This window comes from Leucopleurus acutus (assembly GCF_964270905.1).
Source record: "Leucopleurus acutus genome assembly, chromosome: 1".
NCBI classification, from domain to species: domain Eukaryota; kingdom Metazoa; phylum Chordata; class Mammalia; order Artiodactyla; family Delphinidae; genus Leucopleurus; species Leucopleurus acutus.
In genome coordinates this window covers 9981068-10001956 of record NC_139142.1, presented here as the reverse complement: position 1 = coordinate 10001956, position 20889 = coordinate 9981068, and the positions used below count along the sequence as shown (strand labels likewise).

The 20889-nt window shown below is 47.6% G+C and overlaps 1 protein-coding gene across 4 annotated transcripts; it reads right to left on the bottom strand.

Moving 5' to 3' along the window:
- Positions 1-2914: 2914 nt before the first annotated feature.
- On the bottom strand, positions 2915-12186 carry SERPINA10 (serpin family A member 10). Of its 4 annotated transcripts, none has more exons than XM_082835394.1 (5): positions 12091-12186; positions 8439-9209; positions 6852-7125; positions 4287-4437; positions 2915-3268 (listed from the first exon to the last, which is right to left on the bottom strand). In XM_082835394.1, the coding sequence occupies exons 2-5, from the start codon at positions 9160-9162 to the stop codon at positions 3077-3079; spliced, it is 1341 nt and encodes a 446-aa protein (XP_082691520.1). In that variant the 5' UTR covers positions 9163-9209; positions 12091-12186; the 3' UTR covers positions 2915-3076. The 4 variants fall into 4 exon arrangements, with proteins under 4 accessions (XP_082691520.1, XP_082691519.1, XP_082691521.1 ...); XM_082835393.1 differs by having other exon boundaries at positions 8439-9205; positions 12091-12166; XM_082835395.1 differs by lacking the exon at positions 12091-12186 and adding an exon at positions 9377-9550.
- Positions 12187-20889: the final 8703 nt, after the last annotated feature.

Below are 20889 nucleotides of genomic sequence, written 5' to 3'. Positions count from 1 at the left end.
ATTTAACTATTTTAGTGACGTCTCCTACTAACATCACTAACGTGAAACTGAATACATTATGATCTAGGAGAGAGTATTGGGCGTATGTAATGGACCTCAGAACAGCGTCAGTTTTTCTAGTACTTTGATTCATAGTCAACGTTGACTCTGTTACTTAAAAGAATGGAGAATTTCAGTTTATTTGTTCAAAAATAAATTTAGCAGAGTTAGGAACTTTTTATTTTCCACCATGCATGTGGGAGAAGAGGAAAACAATTTGACAGAGAAAAGTCACTACTGCTTATAGAGCTCAGAAATCTACAGAAGTCAGCTGCAGTCTTAGGCACTAAATTATCAATTAAGACAGTCAATTAACGTTATGTTTGGAGGTTTCCTTTTTTTTCCACAGAACATGATAATTTCTAAAGTCATTGAAATATTTGTTAAAACTATACTTCCAAGGACAGATATGTAAAAACAGTAAGAAACAAATTGGTGACAGTTATGAGTATCCACATATATCTCGATTTACACTGGAAACAAGACTGATACTCTTATAACAGTTCTTAGTTTAACAACTTATCAAATAGTTCCTTTAAACCAGTTGTGTGACAAGGAAAGATCTCCCTCCATCTGTAGCTGCAGAGAAATAGGGACATCTCTATCTGTTAATTGTGGAAACTTGCAGTTTTAAGGACATGTTCCAAAATTTCACTAGTTAGCATTATAAGCAAAAAAATAGACCTGTAGAATCAACTTTACTGGCAGAAATGGAGAAGGCAAAAAGCATTTTACTTAATACAGAGGAGCATATAGAGCTTTTCTTCCATAACCTCATACACATTTAAAAGTCATTTCCGTTCCTTGATTTCCTGAGCTTTATAAAGACACCTTATTCTGGAGGAGTAAGTCCATTTTGCCTGCAGTTAGTGGACATACGTGAAATATTTGAATTGAAATGGAGCAGTCTCTTTAGCTTGGCCCTAGTGGTTTTACAGCGAAGATGAAATGAATTCAATTAAGTCAGTAATCTGTTCTCAGTTGTTATATAGCATGTGTGTGAGAGAGTGAGAGAGAGAGAGAGAGAGAGAGAGAGTGTGTGTGTGTGTGTGTGTGTGTGTGTGTGTGTGTGTGTGTGTGTGTGTAGGAACAGTTTTTAAAACCTGACACTTAAATATAGTGAAGCATTGTTACAATGCTCAGAATTTTCCCCCTCAGCTGAAACCTTGAATTTTTTTGGAAGATTAAGTGCATTTTTCATTGGTCTGCATTTCTTCACCATGCATATACATTTAGAAAATCTGAAACCTACTGTCCTTGGAGCTTCTTCAAGCATATGTGGGGAAATATTAATTTTTTATAGAGAATAGGGCCGTTTTCTACCTTAAAGAGTAATGTCAGTTATCATTGTTATGCCATCATTGTTTTGTGCAAATATGTGCAGAGATAAGGGGAGAGTTTGATATGTATGTTCTATGAATCCTTTGATAATAAGGAACCTTTTTTATAACTGGGTTTGGCCATATTTATTTCAGAGGGTATTGTGTTCTCATAGGCTTTCATTTTTAGATTTCATCTCTTAAAAATGGGTAATTTGAGCCCTCTTTTATTTCTCTTTCTACTATGTTTCCATAAATGGACCTCATTAGTTGAATACTAACAACTCACTTAAGAATGCCAACTGAAGTTAGTCATCTATTTTTGTTTCTTTCTAGGCTCTAGAGTTGCCTGGCTTACCAATGTCAGCTAGTGCCCTTGGAAGGGAATACAGGAATAAACTCATATCCAGGTTTTAGAATGATGAAGAGTTAGTCTCTAGACTGCTGCTTATTATTATTACCTATTCACATTAAGTACTATTTACATAACTCTGACTTATTGTAATAAGATGACTAATCAGTACATTAATTTTAAGTATATTTAAATTGGATAGCAAACAGATAAAAACCCAATTAGGCCGTTAGTCAACATAGTTGACATTCCAAGATTAGTTAACTCTATTCACGATTCTCTGAAATTACTCCTAAAATATTTTCTTGTCTATATAACAGAAAATGACTGGCTGAGAAAGTATTTGCTGTTTTTCTTTGAACCTTGGGACAAAGTCCATGCTTATATTCCGTCTAGCCACAGTGGGTAACTGAGAGGTGAGCACATGCTGCCTGTTGAAGTGGATGGACCCCATCAGATGTTGTAGACAGAAAGAAGAGTGAAATGGGCTTGGGGACTGGAGTCAGGAGAGGCAGGCTTCTGACTCTGCCATTGCTCCACTGGGTGACGTTTTCCTTCCTCTGAGATGCCGTAGGCACAGTGCCTCAAGCCCACGATACTTTTAGGGGCCCATGAATATGTTTTACTTCTTGCAACAAGCAAGTTCCGTACTTCGACTGCACTGGTATAAGGACAGATATAACCCAGAGTATATTCATCTTTATACCAGTGCAGTCATAAAATATAATTTCTATTATACACACACATATATATTTTATTTTTACAGAGGGAGGAGCCTGTGAAGACAAAAGTGCCTGGGGCCCACGAAAGCCATACTGCGGCCCTCTCTCCGGTTTCCCATTTCTTTGCTTTGTAAAACGAGGGTATTGAACTGGATGATCTGTGGCTCAGTTAACGGCTCCACGGAGTGGGTGGAGCCACATTGCAGCAGGACTGACCACGGCTATTTTCTTCTAATTTTAGTCACCAAGGAATGATTCTATAGTAGGTTAAAAATAAAACACTAATTTGCATTAGGGAGAAGTAAAGAGAGCCAAGCTCATGACCCATGGAGAATGTGTACTTGTCTTCTTCCCAAAGGCTTCGTCTTGAAATAGAGTTTTGATCTACCATAGTTTTAAGTCCAGATACCAAGATGGTCTTTAGTCAATAACAAAGGCTCTTAGAAACAGGCTTAAAATACCAGACAGCTTGTACAAACATCTCCTTAAAATAAGTTTGAATTTAATACGCAGATTTATCTAAGGATGGCTCAAACTAGCATCTGAGGACAAGGGCACGACACCCAGTGCCAGTGTCCTGTGTAAGTTCAGACACCTCAGGTCCAGCATCTGCTGTGGCTCTAAGGACTCGCGCATGTCATCAATCACAGGAGAGTCGGATTCACCACCCTGCCCAGAAATAGCACGATTCTGGAGGTTTCTTCATAGATGATGAAGTGGAACGGCCGGTCCACTTTGATGATGGGAGGCATGGAATAAGCAGTGATTTCTGACAGGGTTCCCGCCACCGCCTCTGTTCCTTCTTCATCCACCTCAATCATCGCTCTTTGTAAAACCTGGAAAAGGAAATACGTGGAAGGCCGTTTGTGTGCCAGTGGAGGTGAGGGAATTAATTGAGCCCCTGGACATTCTGTGTTAATGTCCTACCCACGGGGCCGTGCTCTCAGGATTGAGTGGTACAGCGCTCATCTGCGCAGAGAGGAATGGTCTGAGGTTGCCCCAGCGACTGCCTTAGAAGCCCACAAAATACCAGGAGACACCAGGACCCGATTGTGAAATTCATTCTGGGTAGGGACCCAGGGACTCTGTGGCTGGCCACTTCATGCACACATGCATCCAATGAACAAATACTTATTTAGCATGTACTTTGTGCTACTGATTTTTGAGCCAAGCTGGTGTTCCTCCTGGAAGGTTTTCAAGCCGCCTGGAACCCCTGAGAACTTTGACCTTCCTTCTGGCAGGCTAGGTAGGGGCAGGGCTGTGGTTAGTCTTCTGTAGCAGCTTCCCAGCACCTGGTACTGCTCTGAAGTGGTCCATGGGGTAAGCCCCTGGGTCCCTGAAGTCGTCCTGAACTCTGGTGGCCTGTATTTAGGCCACCTGTTGTGTCTGAGAGGCCCTTTTGTCCAGGAGCCTCATGTGATGTGAGTGACGGACCTGTATAATTATTATAAGAGGCGATAGTGATAGTAATCCCTACTGTTTTGTAGGGATATTTCAGACGGGGTTTCCACAAGGGGCGGGAAGTTAGCCAGATAACCTCTGGGGCTTTCTTTCATCTTTAAAGTGGTGCAGTTTCATGGAATTTTGAATGAATCTGTGAACCAGTTCCATTTTGGGATAAATTTCTCCTTGAGCACTGGGAGAGAAGAGAGAGCTCTACATAAGAGAGATTAAATTAGTTGAACAGATGTTTTAAAAAGTAGCTCCAAATTCTTAAAACATCCAACCTGGGTGCTGTTTCAGTTCTTTTGGAATTTTAACCTAATTTTCTACTACAACTTGGCCTTTTATCAACGTTAAATGGTATGTGAAAATATTCGTTGGTTTGGGCCCCAGTGGAAGATCCTGACTTACCTTGGATACTTTAAGATTTCTTTCAGTAACTGAGAGATCGCTCAAGTCAGCCCAGGGTGAGAAGATTCTTCTGATTCCCATCTGTTTCAGCAGCTCATGCATCTTATACTTCTGGTCTAACTTGAACTTTGGAAAGAAAACTTCCATTTTTCTGTGGTACAAGTACATATAATGGTGAACTGTAGACAAAAGCCATAGATTCTGAACACTAAAAAGGTCACACTTTCTTTTAACCTTCCCCCAAGCTTATGCCCACTAACAAGTCTCCCTCCGTTGACTAGAGCTCGTTCTGTTCTTTTGTAACGAATGGCCTGACTCAGAGGAGAGCTTCAGCTTCAGGGAACCAGCTTCATTGCCCAGCCAGTGACTCGCATTCTCTTTAGCAAAGAATGCCGCGCTTTGTATCCGTTTCCCTGGGTTTTAAAAACAACCCCAAACCAACCAAACAGCTGCTGCTTTCAGTCCTGCAGACTCCAGGCTGTTTTCAGTGCCCAGATTACAGAGACCCCCCGGATTTTAGGAGAACCTTAAGAGTCGGGATGGACGAGGGGAGGGGAGTGAAGGGAATTTTCAACCCCCTACCTACCTTTAGCCAGAGAAACTCTGATATTATCTGTTATATATATACATATATAATATATATATTCACACACAATGGAGTCTTTTGTTTAGAGAGATGAGTTCTGTGGCTCAAAAATGAAAAGAATGAAAACTACTAGTTGGTACTAAATTAGTCTTAAAGAAGCCCCAATGTCTTAATCTGTGAAGTACAGCCAAAATACCAATACCAATTTCACAGTGTTCTTCAGAGAAGTAAATGAAATTATATATGTTAAGCACCCAGAACAATGTCTCGTGTAGTTTCCTTTTGCTCCCTTCATCACCCCCACCTCTCTCTCTCTCTCTCTCCCTCTCTCTCTCTCCTCTCTCTCTCTCTCCCTCTCTCTCTCTCTCCTCTCTCTCTCTCTCCCTCTCTCTCTCTCCTCTCTCTCTCTCCCTCTCTCTCTCATCCCTCTCTCTGTCTCTCTGTCTCTCTCTCTCCCTCTCTCTCTCTCTCCCTCTCTCTCTCTCCCTCTCTCTCTCTCTCCCTCTCTCTCTCATCCCTCTCTCTGTCTGTCTCTGTCTCTCTCTCTGTCTCTCTGTCTCTCTCTCTCTCGGAGCTGGGCCAGGCTGTCGGGCAGCAATATAACTGAGGACATGACATGCCTTGGAGACTGATTTATAAATGTATCCCCACAAACATTTGTTGAAGGCTTATTATGTTTGAGTCCTAGGCTAGGTTCTAAGGATTTGAAGGAAAAGAAGAAGAATGAAGATAAAATGAAACTGAAGATCTTTAGCTGGACTCCTCTCTGTGCCAAATGCTGGAGTGACAGGATTCCGGAGGCATCGCCGTGGACTCCTTACTGGCGCTGCCTTCCCCCCACCCCAGTAGGTGGATAAATTTATTCCACAAGCATTTGCGACCCTGCTCTGTGCTTCCGACCCTGCTCTCTGCACGCGGCCCCCTGCCCCAGTCGTCTCAGCCAGTCTCATGGTTCCAATTACGTGCTGCTGACTCCCCAACCTGGACCTCACCCTGCACTCCAGATCTAGCTGCCTTCCTGAAATCTCCGCCTGGATGTCTAATAGGTATTTCTGATCCAGATGTTTCCGACTGAACTTTTGAACTTACCTCTCGGCGTGTTCCTCCTACGGTCTCCCCTTTCAGTAAATGGCAAATCCTTCCTTCCCGTTGCTAAGGCCAAAAACTTTGCCTTCACCTTTGACTTTCTTTCCCTCTCTGTCCCCCACATCCAGTCCGTTAGCCAATCCCGTCACCTCCGGCTTCGTCACAGATCCAGGACCCCACTGCTCCTCGTTACTTCCACTGCCGCCACCTGCCGAGCATCCTGACCTAGGTGGCCACGCTGACCTCCCGGCTGGTCCCCTTGCCCCTCCCACATACCCCTCATGTCTATTCTCAGCACAGGCCGTACTGCTCCTCTGCTTGGCTCCAGTGGCTTCTTGTCTCCCTTGGCAAAAGCCCAAGTCTTTTCCGGGGCCAGTAACGTACAGTCCCGGGTGACACCTGCTGGCTCCTCTGCGACCTCATCTGCTGCTGGAGCCTCACCGGCTGCCTCGCTCTTCCTGGAATCCAGTAAGCACAGTCCCGTCCCAGCACTTTCCCACTTCTGCCTGTACCTGTTCTCTCGCCCAGCGTACCCTCAGAATCCTCCTTCCTCTTTAAGTGTTCGCTTACTGCTACCTTCTTGGCCAGACCTTCCCTGGCCCCCACCTGCACCCCCCTGGTGCTCTCATCACTGGGACGTGAGCTCCGCGAGGGCTAGCATCGTGCATGCGTCCCAGTGCCTGGCACGTGGGAGAAACTTGATAAGGGCTGGCCGAGTGAATGAACGAGCCAGGCGCTGGGATAGATGCTGATAGAGGGGGAAACAGGACAGACGCGGCCCCTGCCATCGGGGAGCCCGCAGCGGGCTGGGCTGGGACGGGCACAGAAAGAAATTGTGGGTGCCCGTAGGGAGGGGCCAGATGAGCTGGAGTAGGGCGACGAGGGAGCTGTACCTGGTTTTCATGTTCCTGAGCCACGTGTCCACCAAATCTGTGGTCAAGTAGTCCTCAAGGGCCAGGTGGTCACCTATCCTTCCCATGAGGACCACCAGCATGGTGGCATTTCCTCGGTAGGGCAGTTTGAGGACGTGGCAACGAAAATTCTTGTCAAAAGTGGAGGCAAACTTGCCTGCCCTGTACATCATGGGCACCTTGACTGCCTTGTACTTGTCCAGGTAGAAAGTGTCTGTCTCGGTGAGGACAGGGTCAAAAGGGGTCAGCCATTTCCCTGAACAGATAAGAAAGAAACTCGTTGCAGAAACCGCCCTCCTCGAAAGCGTCGTTCTTGCTAAAGTAATAAAGGGCCAGTGTTCTATCCCCTTTTCTGCCCAGCTAGGAAAGGCATCCTTATCAGGTGTGTTTAGACCGCAGCTCAGGCGGCCAAAATAAATTCCCCAAAGATCAGCCTTTTGCAGGCTTCTTTCCCAGCTGGCAAAACCTGGGTCCATCCAGAGACCCTGTTGGCATCACACACAAAAGCACGGAGATATCTCCTAATGGCCGCCCCCCCCCATTCCCTCATTGTTCTGGACAAAACACTGGGTGTTTTGAGTGAACTTCTGTTCGAGTGAACAACAGTCACTCATTCCAGCTGGAGCCCAAAGGACCCACCTCCTTCTTCTACACTCGCTCCCTTGGGGTTGGTTAGCTCCAGCCTAGAGAAGACTTCAGGCCTGTCCCCAGCCCTGGCTGCAGGAGGGGCCCTCTGACCGCCACTTTGTCTAGTGCACACCATGTGCAAACAGAGGCCACCGTGGCAAAATGATGACATTCCCGCACATCCTGTGCTCGGTGAGGCCCTGAGGGCAGGGGCCCCTGGCTGACAGAGAGCCACGCGACCCAGAGGAGGCTGCCAGCGTGTGGGCCCCTGACTCTACACACTGATGTCTGTCTGGCCTGGCTGACTGGAAGCATGTCCTCCTCCCGGGCTTTGCAAGTCCCCTAGTGTCACCTTCCTGCTACAACTGTGGCCACACCAGTCCAGTCCTCCGCGAGAGAGGCAGGATGGAAAGGACCCGGGATGAGCGTGTCAGGAGGCCCTCGTCTGAGTTTGGCCTCTGCCGTTTATCGTGTGATCTCTCTGAGCCTCGGTTCATCTCTATGGTAGGTGGGAGTGCATTTTCTATATTGAGAATACGAGGACAAGGGACTTTGTCACTTGCCCCAGGACACAAAAGTAGAGCGTGAAAGAGCAAAGATGCAACCCTAAATCTCTCAGATGATATGCCTTTTTTAAAAAAAAATGACCCAGAGGGTTCCCCGTGTCAGAATGTCAGAGGAGAGCTGTGTAGACGTGCTTAGAAAACTTAAGCCCTGCAAGCACCTGGGCCCCCAGGGCAGGGGCATCAAGTGAAAACATTGTCTGGCACTGTGCCTGGTATGTCCTACATGCTCGATGTGTGTTTCACTCTGTTTGTAAAACCTGAGAACAACATGTTCCTAGGAGACCATTTGGCCTCGACCATACACAGGCCCAGCAGGAAAGGAAGAGACAGGCGGAGAGAGCCATGGCTCTGGGAGAGCAGAGCATTATCAAAGTACCTTTGAGCAAGATGTAATCCGCAAGAATTAATTTGGTGTCAGGATTAATCTCATCAAAGAGTTTGGGGATTTTCCCCTGAGTCTCTTTGTTAATGTGATGATTCATGAGCCCTTTGGCCTGGGACGCGTTGCGAAAATTTATAGTCACACACTCCATATCGAAATACCTCTTGGAGAAATTGAGGAAGGTCTCTTTGACGTCAAAGTCCTCGTGGATGAAGGCAAAACTCCCCTGGGTCAGGCCCAGCTCTGGGTTGTGGGACAGGCTTTCTCGGAGCTGCTTGAAGAGGGCAGGCAGGCGCGGGGGCCGGGTCTGGTTCACTGCGGGCAGGGTCTGATTCAGGGCCTGCAGGCGGAGCCCCGTCTCCAGCTGGGCTCTGCTCTGTCCCCTGGCCCCCAGGGTCAAGGCTGCCATGGCCCAGGCCAGGCCGAGCGGGGAGAAGACCACGTTGCCGTCGTGCCTCATGGAGATCTTACGAAGCAGGCTGAACCCCAAGTTGGAGGTCTCCCCAGAGAGCTTCTGCCAGTCGGCTGTCAGCCAGGGGGGGCCCTCGTCCTCCTGCAGGACCCGCGCCCCCTCGCTGCTCTCGGTCTGGGCCCTGGGGGTTGGCAGAGTCTCCAGTCCTGCCTGGGCCTCTGGTGAGCGGGGACCAGGGGTGGAACCGGGTACCAGCCACACCTGGGCCAGGAGGCAGGGCAGCAGGAGGCTCAGCACCGCCTGCATCTGGGCAGCGTGGAGCCTGGGAGGCTTCCCTTTGGCAACAAGGCTTCCTCGGGAGAAAAGAGGGCAGAGATTATTTTTAATGGCTGATACACACCTCCTCCCTGTGTCCTGGTACAGCTCCTCCAGGGACCCGCTTCCTCCCTGGGGGACGGGGCTTAGCTCCCCGAGCCCTGCCTCGGGGACACCCTGAGCAAGTTGGGGTCCCATTTGTCACCTGAGTGGGGGGCGCATTATTTCACAGGGTGAAACCGCCTCGGGTTTCCATCCAGGGCCGCACCCTCAGGCAGCTCCTAGTCTCCCCCAGCTTTCCCCAGTCATCCCACTTCCTCCAGCGTGGTGGCAGGCAGCCAAGAAGAGGGGGATGGAAGAGGAGGCGGTCTGGGTGCGGTCAGAGCAGCGGCCGGAGTCAGGAGGTCTTCCCAGGCTTTTACTGGTCTGCTTCGTTCACTGCCCTTGATCGCTAGACGATACGGCGGCAGCCCGTCCAAGCTGAGGTGCAGGGACCTGGACCTGGGGACATGTTTGCCTGGGGACTTGGAGGGTCTGGGTGGCCATCGGGGCAGGGCAGGGGGAAGTGCTGAGTTTGCCTGATTGGGTGGTGGGATCCCCCCTGCGGCTCCCCTAGGGCACTCCACCCAGCCCTGGGGCCCAGTTACAGAACTCCTCTCAGGAGCTCCCGCCTTCACTCTCCCTGGAGCTCCCCAGCACAGAAGCAGATAACAAGCTGACTCACCATGCGAGCCTGGGCTAACGCTCCACTCTGGGCGGTCTCATCTCATCCTCACTGTGACCTGTGAAGTGTGTCCTCCTCTCGCTGCCCCGAGGCTGCCTATTCTAGTGGGGCCAGCCTTCCAGCACAGGCAGTGGGTCTCCAAACGCCGCACTCGCCACCACTGCGCCCCCTCTGGCCTCCCTACATCCTTGGGCACCGAGCCTGGTTCCTGAGCACCTGTACAGTTTCCATCTGAATAAACTGTGCGCTGGGCCGTGCCACCTGCCTGTCTCCACACACGGTTCCTAGTGCTCAGCTGACACCCCCAAGCCTGTGTTCCGGAGGCTGTCTGGAAGGTCACCAGGATGCATCCTCACCCTCTTCTGCCCACTGGACCCACTGCCCCAATGCGCGCGGGGCAGGCGAGGCCGCAGACCTCACGGGAGCTCCCGTCAGCAGAGACCCTCATTCTCAGGCCACCTGTAGCAAAATGCGGCGACAAGGTGAGGTTGCCAGGCCTCTTCTCCCTGCCGCAGGGGGCTGTGTCCTCGCCTGTGCCTGCTACAAAGTGACCCCTGGCCCCAGGACTCAGTGCGTTGCTCTTTGCTTTTGCTCAAGGGCGCCATGGAATCTGGGGCCTCATTCCTTCCACAGCTTCAGTGGCGTGACCTTACTCAGTGAGATATTCCTGCTGTTTTCTAGCTGTCAGCCTTTAGGAAACTCTGTCCGATTCTAGACGGCAAGCCTGCATTCAGTAGGTCACGCCGGCGCTGCACATGCTGGGTGAGTACCTCCTGGAATGTACCAAACGCATCCAGGTTCTTGCCTTCATTATATCACAGGATATAGCACCCCTTTGTAAAGTAACCCCACAGCGGGACACTCCCAAATTCAGAATCACTTCTGTCTCTGACAGCCTTCAGGAAGTGATCCCAGCACAGCAAGTAGATGTCACCCCTTCTGACTACTAAGTCTTTCCTCAAAGCTCCACCTTCAATCTGGAGTGGCAGCCAGGGAATAACACTGGGCGGCCCTGCACGCTGCTTACTCGGCAGTCCCATGCATCCCCTAGGGTCTTTGTTCATCTACAGAACAGTACAGAATCTGTGTGCAGGGGGCATCCCCTCAAACACCAGGGCGCAGCCGAGGATGCCATGAGTGAAAAAGAACGGAGGACACCTGATTCAGAATGGAGTCAGGAAGCCATGCAGGGTGGGCGCTCACGCATTCCCGCTCATCTCAATACTCGTGACCAGCAGGAAGAAGGAAGCTTTCCACACACCTTAGTAACGGCAAACTGCCCACGCTTGCGGCCAACAAGAAGCCACCATGACTCTGAACTCTCATTCTCCTCCAATGATCTTTGGTTCAAAACAACACTCCCCAGCTTCCTCCCTGAACCTAATAAAAGCCAACCTCGCCTTTGTCTCTTTGGGACTTACCTATGGTTTGCCATAGTTTGTTGGTCCCGAATTGCAATTCCTCTGCTATTCCTGAATCAATTCATCTTCGCTTAATCGTAACTGCCATTAATTTTGTTTAAGGATGACGCAAGGATGCAGCATCCTAAATAGAACCCGAGCAGTAAGAAATCAACCACTTACCCCCCACTTCTCAGCCCTGAATAGAACTGGAGCAGCAACTCTACCCCCAGATCTGGAAGCAGGGGAAAGTCTCTTGCCTGGGCAGACAGGTCCCTGGGAAGAAGGCCAGGGAGTTGTGTGGGGCTTGCACAGTGAGTGTGGCGGGCATGAAATCTCAAGCCTTAAAAGCCTCTTCCTGGGGACTTCCTTGGTGGCGCAGTGGTTAAGACTCTATGCTCCCGATGCAGGGGCCTGGGTTCCATCCCTGGTCAGGGAACTAGATCCCACATGCATGCCACAGCTAAGAGTTCATGCCATAACTAAGGAGCCTGCCTGCCACAACTAAGATCCAGTGCAACCAAATAAATATTTTTTAAAAATTAAAAAAAAAGAATCCCTTATGTTAAAAAAAAAAAAAAAGTGTCTTCCTCTGGCCTCCTGCAGAGGAAGCCCCCTACGTCTACAACATGCCTTTTACCTCCCACCCGCACCCTATCCAGTCCGGGATCGGCACTGCCTAGGTTTCCACCCCCTCCCCTTGAAACCCGCTCAGAGAGGACAAGAAGGTCTTCTCTCCCCATCCCTCACTAGGCAGACACTGTGAAGGCCTCCCTTTAATCCGCTGCCTCTTACCAGTGAGGTGCCGCCAGGTGCCTGGGAAGGTCCTTCATTCAGGGCAAAGACAGAAGGTTAGGGCTTGCAGCCGAAGGCGTGCAGCAAATATTTGCTCTTCCAAAGTGTGATCCCCCGGGGGCCTGTTACTGATTAACATCCTGCTTGGAGATGGTGGCATTTCTGAAAAAGCCAAGATGGAGAGGTAGGCTTCCCATAATCCCCAGCTGCCCCTGCTGGTCTCGGAGAGACAGCCGCGAGTGGTGGCCTGAAGCAGGATCTCAGTTCCCTGCCCAGGAACTGAACCTGGGCAGCCTGGGTGAAAAACCAGGAATCCTAGCCACTAGACCACCAGGGACTAGAGGCTAGAAGCAAGGGTCTCTTGCCCCATTTGAAAAATGAATTTCTCAAGGAGGCAAAAGCAGGTACAAAGTTTATTATCAGAGACACAGCATAACGTGGGAGAGCACACAGAGAAACAGTTTATTTAAGACAGGAGCAAGGCAGAGATACGCACCTGGAGAGGAGGAGTGTGGACGCCCCCCCAATGAGGACAGTGCAGTAAAGAGGCGATTCAAATCACTTATATAGGACAGTTCTTCCGGCTCTTTGTTTACCTGGTTTCTTTTTTCACACTTGCCCTGCCCTAGGACCCTCCCCAACAGGCGCGCACCGCTTTGTGCTAAGATGGATTCCAGCGCAGAGGCCTGTGGGTGCATGTCCACACTTAGTATGGGGTGGCTCCCCTCCCTTTTGATTTCTGCGTACATGCGCAGAAAGGGAGGTTTCCTTGACCTCAGGAGTGGTCATTGATCTCTTTTCTCCAGCAGAGCTCAGCTCCTGCCACTCACTTCGTCCTTGGAGTGTCTGGGGGAAAACAAAGCTTCAGTTTTACTCTGCTTGACAAACACCAGCTCTCCGGCCCAGGGGCCCATCCACCTCCTACCTCCCTGCAACCCTGACTCTGAGGGCAATTCCTCCACGAGAATCTGCATCTCAATCCAGGCAGTGCCCTAGTAAGATCCAGCTCCTTGCGAGATGCAGCTGCTACAGGCGCTGAACACCTCATGTGAAGGGAGGGCTGGATCCCACAGAGGCCTCCTGGGTCCCCAACCCAAGGCTGTCGGGGGCGGGGCAGGGGCAGAGATGATTGAGACCTGGTCTCCCCCTACCAAGGAACTTTCAGTCCAGTAGGAGAGACAGACCGGTAAACTACCACCAGCCATACAGAGCCTATTTCAAGGTCAACTTACAGCTTCACCAAGTTGATGGACTTGTGAGACTGGAATCCTCAAATACCCAAAGGCGAGGCTAATGTAGACCCTTTAAGACAAAATCTCGCAGACCTATTAGATTCTCCTGTTTATAATATAAATATTTTATGTGCCTCTTACTACCCTGAAGTGAAATTTGTAGTTAATAGAACCTACCCACAAAAGTTAAAAAATAATAATAATGCTTTATAATATGGAGGGGAAAAAAGGAAACTATAAGAAAATAATGTTTCTTTTAGTATGTAAATGCTCTGGCATAACTACACTAGAAGAGGCAGCGATGCCATCAGATGTGGGACAAGTTGGAGAGTTCCCTATATCCTGCACACCTGCATATTGGCCATTCCACTCTACAGCCAGAGTCACTTCCAGTGATGTGGTTTTCTGCAATGGTGAGTCATGCTCAGAGCCTGAAAAACAAAATATAAATCTTCCTCTGATTTGTCTTCATAGAAAATTCAGTGGGAATTTAAACCTTGGGGGGAAATGGTGTTTTTATATGAAATAAAACACCCGTGGGACTGTGAGAGTCTAGACTCAGATCGTTTATAAAATGGGTTTTCACCCGTATGGACTTGCAGTGGGACACTGGAGTCACGTGGGACCTGGGTCGCTTCACTGTGATGGACAGCATGTTCCAGTACGTCTGGCATCTCTGGCCCTCATTCACTAAGTGCCAACATCGCCCCTCCAAATCCTTGTGGAAATCAGAGGTGCCCCACCAAACTTCCAGAGTATTCCTTTGAGGCAGTACCTGCTCTGTTGAGAATGACTGCCTAAAGAAGTCAAAGTGAGGGGAGGAGACGGATGAGGCTGGACGGCGGGGGTTCTTGGGTCAGACAGCATGGGAGTTGATCTCAGGGTGTCAGCGGCGAGAGGCGGCTTGAAGCGAGATCTTAGTTCCCTGCCCAGGAATTGAACCTGGGCCACCTGGGTGAAAACCAGGAATCCTAACTGCTAGACCACCAGGGGCTAGTGGCTAGGAGCAGAGCCCTGGCTCTTGTCTTCTTTGAAGACAAGAATTTTACAAAAAGACCGAGGCTGTAAAACAGGCACAGAGTTGATTAGAAGCACAGCACGTGTGGGGGAGCACACAGAGAAGCAGTTTGTACAAGACAGAAGCAAAGCAAAGCTACACACCCAGAGAGGGGTATGGGCGTCCTCACTAATGGGTGCTAAAGTGGTTGTTTAAATCGCTTACATAGGGGCCGTCTTCTGGGTCTTTGTTTTCCTTCGGCCAATCATCTTGCTTCATTTCCCATATCTGATCTGACCCAGGGCCTTATGCAATATGCGCGTGCATCTTTTAGCCAAGATGGATTCCAGCACGAGGGTCTCTAGGAGATGGACACACATATTATGGGATAGTGACCCCTCCCTTTTTGACCTTTGAGAAACTTTTCTATGCGTGTGCAGTCGGAGAGGTCTCCTTGACCTCAAGAATGAAAGATGCGGTCATCTTATCTTTTCACTCAAGCAGAGCTTAGCTCCTCTCAGCTCCTGCCGTCCATTTTTTCCTTGATATGTCGGGGAGAGACAAGCTCCAAGTTGCTCAGCCTGACAAACTCCAGCTGCTGAGCCCAGGGGCCCTTCTACCCCCTAGCTCAGTGTCAGCTTTGCCTTCGCATCCCTGGAGTTCTGCAGCTGAGTGGTGGCTGCAGCGGGCCGCCAGGAGGCAGGGGCTGCTTCCTCCCGGCTGGGGGAGTGTCAGCTCGGCCAGATGTCTGGGAGGAACCGGTGAGCGTGGAGGCTACGGAGCACAGCGTTCATGGGGGCTTCAGAGGTGCCATAAAGGTCATCTGGAGCATTTGACCGTCTGGGATGATTTGAAAACTGCTGCCAGGGTTTCAGAAGTGGATCTTCAAAAGGATGGCAGCAGAATGCGTTGGAAAGAGTGCAAGGGCCTGTCAGACACCCTGGGCTTGAATCCCAAGTCCTTCAAATTCCTACCTGCTGGACCTTGGGAATGTAACCTAACCTCTCTGAACTTGCTTTTCCTTTTCCATAAAATGGCCCAAACTGTGCCTCTGGCTCACGAGTATCTCAGCAGCACCCAGAAACCAGGAAGTCATTGGGTAACACTGTTTCTAAGGCGGTGGGTCCTGGCTCTCAGGAAGGGTGGCTCAGAAGTTCTCTACCTTCAGCAGGTCAAGCTCAATGCCTGCCCCTGTACTGTGAGTTCTTTCACCAGCTGTGTGACGCTGAACAAGCTCCTTAACCTCTTCTTGCCTCAGTTTCCTGATCTGTAAAATGGGGCTGCCAGGGCTGCGCTGTTAGGACTATCGTGAGGCTTAAATGAAGTAGTGCCTGTAAAGAGCTTGGCACCTGGTAGGAAGAGCTAATGAATGGTGTTTGTTCTGTGATTTTAGAGCCAGAATGAACCTCACAGGTAAGCCGAGACCCTGGATTTGGACTTGACAGAGGAGGAGCTGCAGGCCCACAACCATTAAGGCCCTTCCTGCCCGTGTTGGTGTCAGAATAGAACCAGGCACCTGACTTCCCGTTTGCATTTGATTTCAGCTCGTCACCAGCCTGTGTAGAGAGAGGTTGGGAAAGATCTGATAGGAAGGCGTGTGTTGACCAGAGTCACCTCATGGGAGACAGTACAATCCTTCCCAGAACTCCCTGCAGGCAGGAAGCACAATGCTTCCAAAAGCCACCCCAGAACGGGGGGATCCAGAGGCTTCTGAAGCAAATTTGTCCTGGAACCCAAGGGGCTAAATGTCTGAAAAACAACTGGAGCTAGTGATTGGCAGAATCAGGCCAGGAAACAGAGAAACAGGGAGAAATCAGGACACAGAGAGAACTGCAGTCGGTTTGCTCTGCGTGGATGAGATCAAGAGGAAAGCTTGGGCGGGTCCGAGGTGCAGAGGTAGAAAAGCAAAAGCTTCTCAAATCCTTGCGACACGCACACGTGTGGGACAAATGGCTCGCTGTTTGCCAAGCAGCCTCTCTCTCTCCCTTCCCCGTGGGCCTGCTTTTTTGTAATTTACTTTTATTTTTAGTTTATTTTTGGTTGCGTCGGGTCTTAGTTGTGGCTCGCGGGATCTTCGTTGCAGCATGCGTGCTCTTCACTGGCACGGGCTTCTCTCTAGTTGCGGTGTGTGGGTTTTCTCTCTCTAGTGGTGGTCTGCAGGCTCCAGAGCGCGTGGGCTCTGTCGTTTGCAGCACGCGGGCTTTCTCATTAAGGCGCGCGAGCTCAGTAGTTGTGGCACACGGGCTTAGTTGCCCTACGGCATGTGGGATCTTAGTTCCCCGACCAGGGATCGAACCATGTCCCCTGCAATGGAAGGTGGATTCTCTACCACTGGACCACCAGGGAATTGCCCCCCACGGGCCTTCTGATTCCCTGTTCCTGATCCAGGCTTCCTCCACCCTGGCTCACCGGGCTCCAGTGACACCTAACAAGATTGCTGATTGATCCCTTCTGTCCCCAGCGGTGCAAAGCTGATGGCCCAGGCAAGTTCGCTATGGGTTGCCCTGAGAAGATGTGCTCAGGGCACTGGTCAGCGAGGTGGGGATAACTTCTGGGTAACTAGGGGTTTGACTAGTTAGCACCTAACAAAGCTTTCTTTCCTTGAGATGGACCCTTTGAGTGTAGAGGGACATGATAATTAGTTTTCTTTAATGGGTATAAAGAAACAGATGCTCAGAGAGGTCAGTTAACCTGTTCAAAAACACAGAGCTTGAATTTGAACCCAGACCTCTGGTTCCCAAGGCAGTTAACCACGTAGTGTGACAGCAGGTTTTCACTAAGATGGTCCTTCTACTTGGGAGGTTATGTCCTTTCCCTATTTTTCTTTTGTGCTGCGGGTCATTATTTATTTATTTCAGTTTTTAACTTAAAAAAATTAATTTGAAATAATTTCAAACTTAAAGTAAAACTGCAAGAGTAGTTACAAAGAAATTCTATAACCCTTTACCCAGATTCACTAATTTTGAAGCATTTTCCACGTTTTACAATCCTGTTCTCTCTATATACCCATATCTATATACGCATGCACGCACACACATGCTATCTTATTCTGAACCATTTGAGCTGATAAGGTAATCCCAAGAACAAGAATATTCTCTTATGTAAATATCAATAGTATCAATTTCTGAAATCCAATTTAATATTGTTACACAACCTGAAGCTACAGTCATGTTCCAGTTTTGTCAACTGCCCCACTCACGTCCTTTGTGGCATTTTTATTTTTAGCGTAGGGTCCCTCCAGGACCATGTATGCATTTGGAGCTATGTCTCCTTAGTTTCCTTGAATCTGGAGCAGTTCTTCAGCCCTTTGTTTGTCTCTTATTATGTTGACATTTGGAAATGTTACCAGTTCTCTCAATTCAGGTTGGTCTGGTGTATCCCCATGATCGGCCTCAGATTATACATTTTTGGAAGGAATATCACAGAGACAATGTTGGCTCCTTCTTAGAGCGTCACATCCAGAGGCACACGATGTCTCTTTGTCCCTAAATGGTGATGTTAATTTTAATGCCTTGGTTAAGATGATGTCCGTTTCTCCAATATATAGCTACCATTTCTCCCTTTGTAATAAGTCACTGCTGAGGAGATACTTTGAAACTAATTTAAATATCTTGTTTTTCATCAAATCCCCCATGCCCTCAGATTTAGCATCCATTGACTATTCTTGCCTGAATCAGTATTTACTATGATACTCTAAATCCATCATTCCTTTCATATTTATTTATCAGCATTATTGGTACAGATTCATGGACTCTTGATTTTATTCAATGCATTTTAATCCATTACTGTTCTTACTATATATATGTATATGTTTTGTATGTATGTATTTATTTAGAGATTCAAATTGTCCCAGGCATACACATATTTTAGAAATGTACTAGAAACCATGATTTTATCCCTCCAATTCATGTGCTACCCCACAGGATTCTTCCTTGCTTCCCTCATTCTGTATTTGTATCTCTTCTTGCCCAATCCTACACATCATATAATGTTTGCTATCTTCATCCCATGATGAAAAACGAACCTGAAAAGAGGCCTTCAAGATTGTTTGCAGGCTTGTATTCTTTCTTTTAAAAAAATAAATAATTAATTAATTTTTGGCTGCGTTGGGTCTTCGTTTCTGCGCGTGGGCTTTCTCTAGTTGCAGTGAGCGGGGGTACTCTTCGTGGCAGTGCATGGGCTTCTTGTGGCGGCTTCTCTTGTTGCAGAGCACAGGCTCTAGGTGCACGGGCTTTAGTAGTTGTGGCTCGTGGGCTCAGTAGTTGTGGCGCACGGGCTTAGTTGCTCTGCAGCATGAGGGATCTTCCTTGACCAGGGCTTGAACCCGTGTCTCCTGCATTGGCAGGCGGATTCTTAACCACTGTGCCACCAGGGAAGCCCCTGCAGTCTTGTATTCTTAAAACTAGAGGCATATTGTCCAAGCATCGTGTTGAAAATTTCCTTGGGTTAATTCTTTTTCTCCCCTTCAGAATAGTTATATTATCCATTTGAAATATGCTTGAATTCATTTGTTTTCTTTTCACTTGGTTTTAGGGCTTTCCTCATTTGTTCATTTAATTTTATTTTTGAGTATATAGAACATTAACATTATTCTAAAAGTCTAAAGCATACAAAAAGCTCCATGAAGAAAAGTGCTATTCCCCACCCCCCATCTCTTCCACTCTGTCCTCCCCCTTCTCTTGCAGGTAACCATTTAATTAGTTTCTACTTTATCCTTCCTGTGTTTCTTTTTTCAAGGACCCATCAGCATTCCCACCAGCAACCCATGAAAATGATTGTTTCCACACAACCAATAGAGTGTCCTGGGAAGCTTCTACATTATTGCCAATCTGATGGATAGGAAATGGTATCTCAGTGGAGTTTTCAGTTGCATTTTTTATTATTCAGTGAAGTGAAATGTATTTTCATATGTTTAAAGACCACATATTAAGGATATTACCTCTATCAGTGGCATACCTTGCAAATATCTTCTTTCAGGTTTTTACTTCTGTTGACTTTGCTTATGAATTTTTACCACACAATTAAAAAATATTTTTATATAGTCAAATTTCTCAATTCTTTAAAAAATTTCATCTGGACTTTGAGTCATGGTTGAAAAGCCTTTTTCTACACCTAAATTATGGAGGAATTTACCCATGTTTTCTTCTAGTACTTGTATAATTCTTTTTTTTTTTTTCATTTAGATCTCTGATTCTTAGTTTATTCTTAAGTATGGTGTGAAGAATGGGTCTAATTTTACCCTTTCTGTTTTTCTTTTTTTTTTTAATTTATTTATTTTCTTTTATTTATTTTGGGCTGAGTTGTGTCTTCGTTGCTGTGCGCGTGCTTTTTCTAGTTGCAGCGAGCGGGGGCTACCCCTCGCTGTGGTGCGCGGGCTTCCCACTGCAGTGGCCTCTCCTGCTGCGGAGCACGGGCTCCAAGCGTGCAGCCTTCATCAGTTGTGGCTCGCGGGCTCCAGAGCACAGGCTCAGCAGTTGCGGCACACGGGCCTAGTTGTTCTGCGGCATGTGGTATCTCCCCAGACCAGTGCTCGAACCCAGTCCCCCGCATTGGCAGGTGGATTCTCAACCACTGCGCCACCAGGGAAGCCCCTTTCTGTTTTCAAATGGCTATCCAGTTGTCCCAATAACATTTATTTATAAGTCTTCCTTTATCAAATATTAAATTTCCATTTGTACTTGAGTCTATTGCCAGACTTTCTAACGTATTTCATTGGTCTGCCTATCTATTCATATCCGAGTACCATAGATTTAATTGAAGTATCTGTGCCGTATGCTTTAACATCTGGTCGGGCCAGTCCCCTATCTTCCCCACCCCCTGTCCCTGACATCTTTTTCTTTTCAGTGTTTTCCAGCTACTCTTGCATGCTTATTTTTCTATATGGACTTTGGTATTATCTTGTTTATCTCCAGAAAAAGAAATTGCTAGTATTTTTATTGGGATACAATTAAATTGACAAATTAACTTAGGGAAAACTGATATCTAGATGATGTTGAGCATCTTATTCAAGAAGGAATATCTTTGCATTTGTTCAAGTCTGATTTTGCATCTTTAAGGAATATTTTATAATTTTCTCTATATAGATTCTGCGCATTTCTTGTTTATTTCTAAGTGTTATATCCTTTTGGTTGCGATTGGGTTTTCTCTTCCATTATGTGTTTTAACTGCTTGTTGTTTGTGTATATGAGACATTGCTTTTGCATGTTAAGTCTATATTCTGATACCTTGCTGAAATCTTTACTGTTTGAGTTTGTTTTATCATTGATTTGCTAGGGTTATGCAAGTATATTACACGTCATCTGCAAATACAGAGAGTTTACAATTCTATGCCGCTACTTTCTCTTGTCTAATTGCTTTGTCTAATACCCCCAGGACTATGTGAAATGGTAGTGAATATGATGAGTAGCCTTGTCTTACAGTAGTGGGAATGCATTTAGTGTTTTCTTATTAAGATGCTGACTTTAGAAACATGTAAATATGTATATTTAAGGAAGTATCGCTCAATTCCTTTCTCTCAAGATGTATGCTGTATCTATCATCTAATTATCTATATATCATCTATTTTCTATC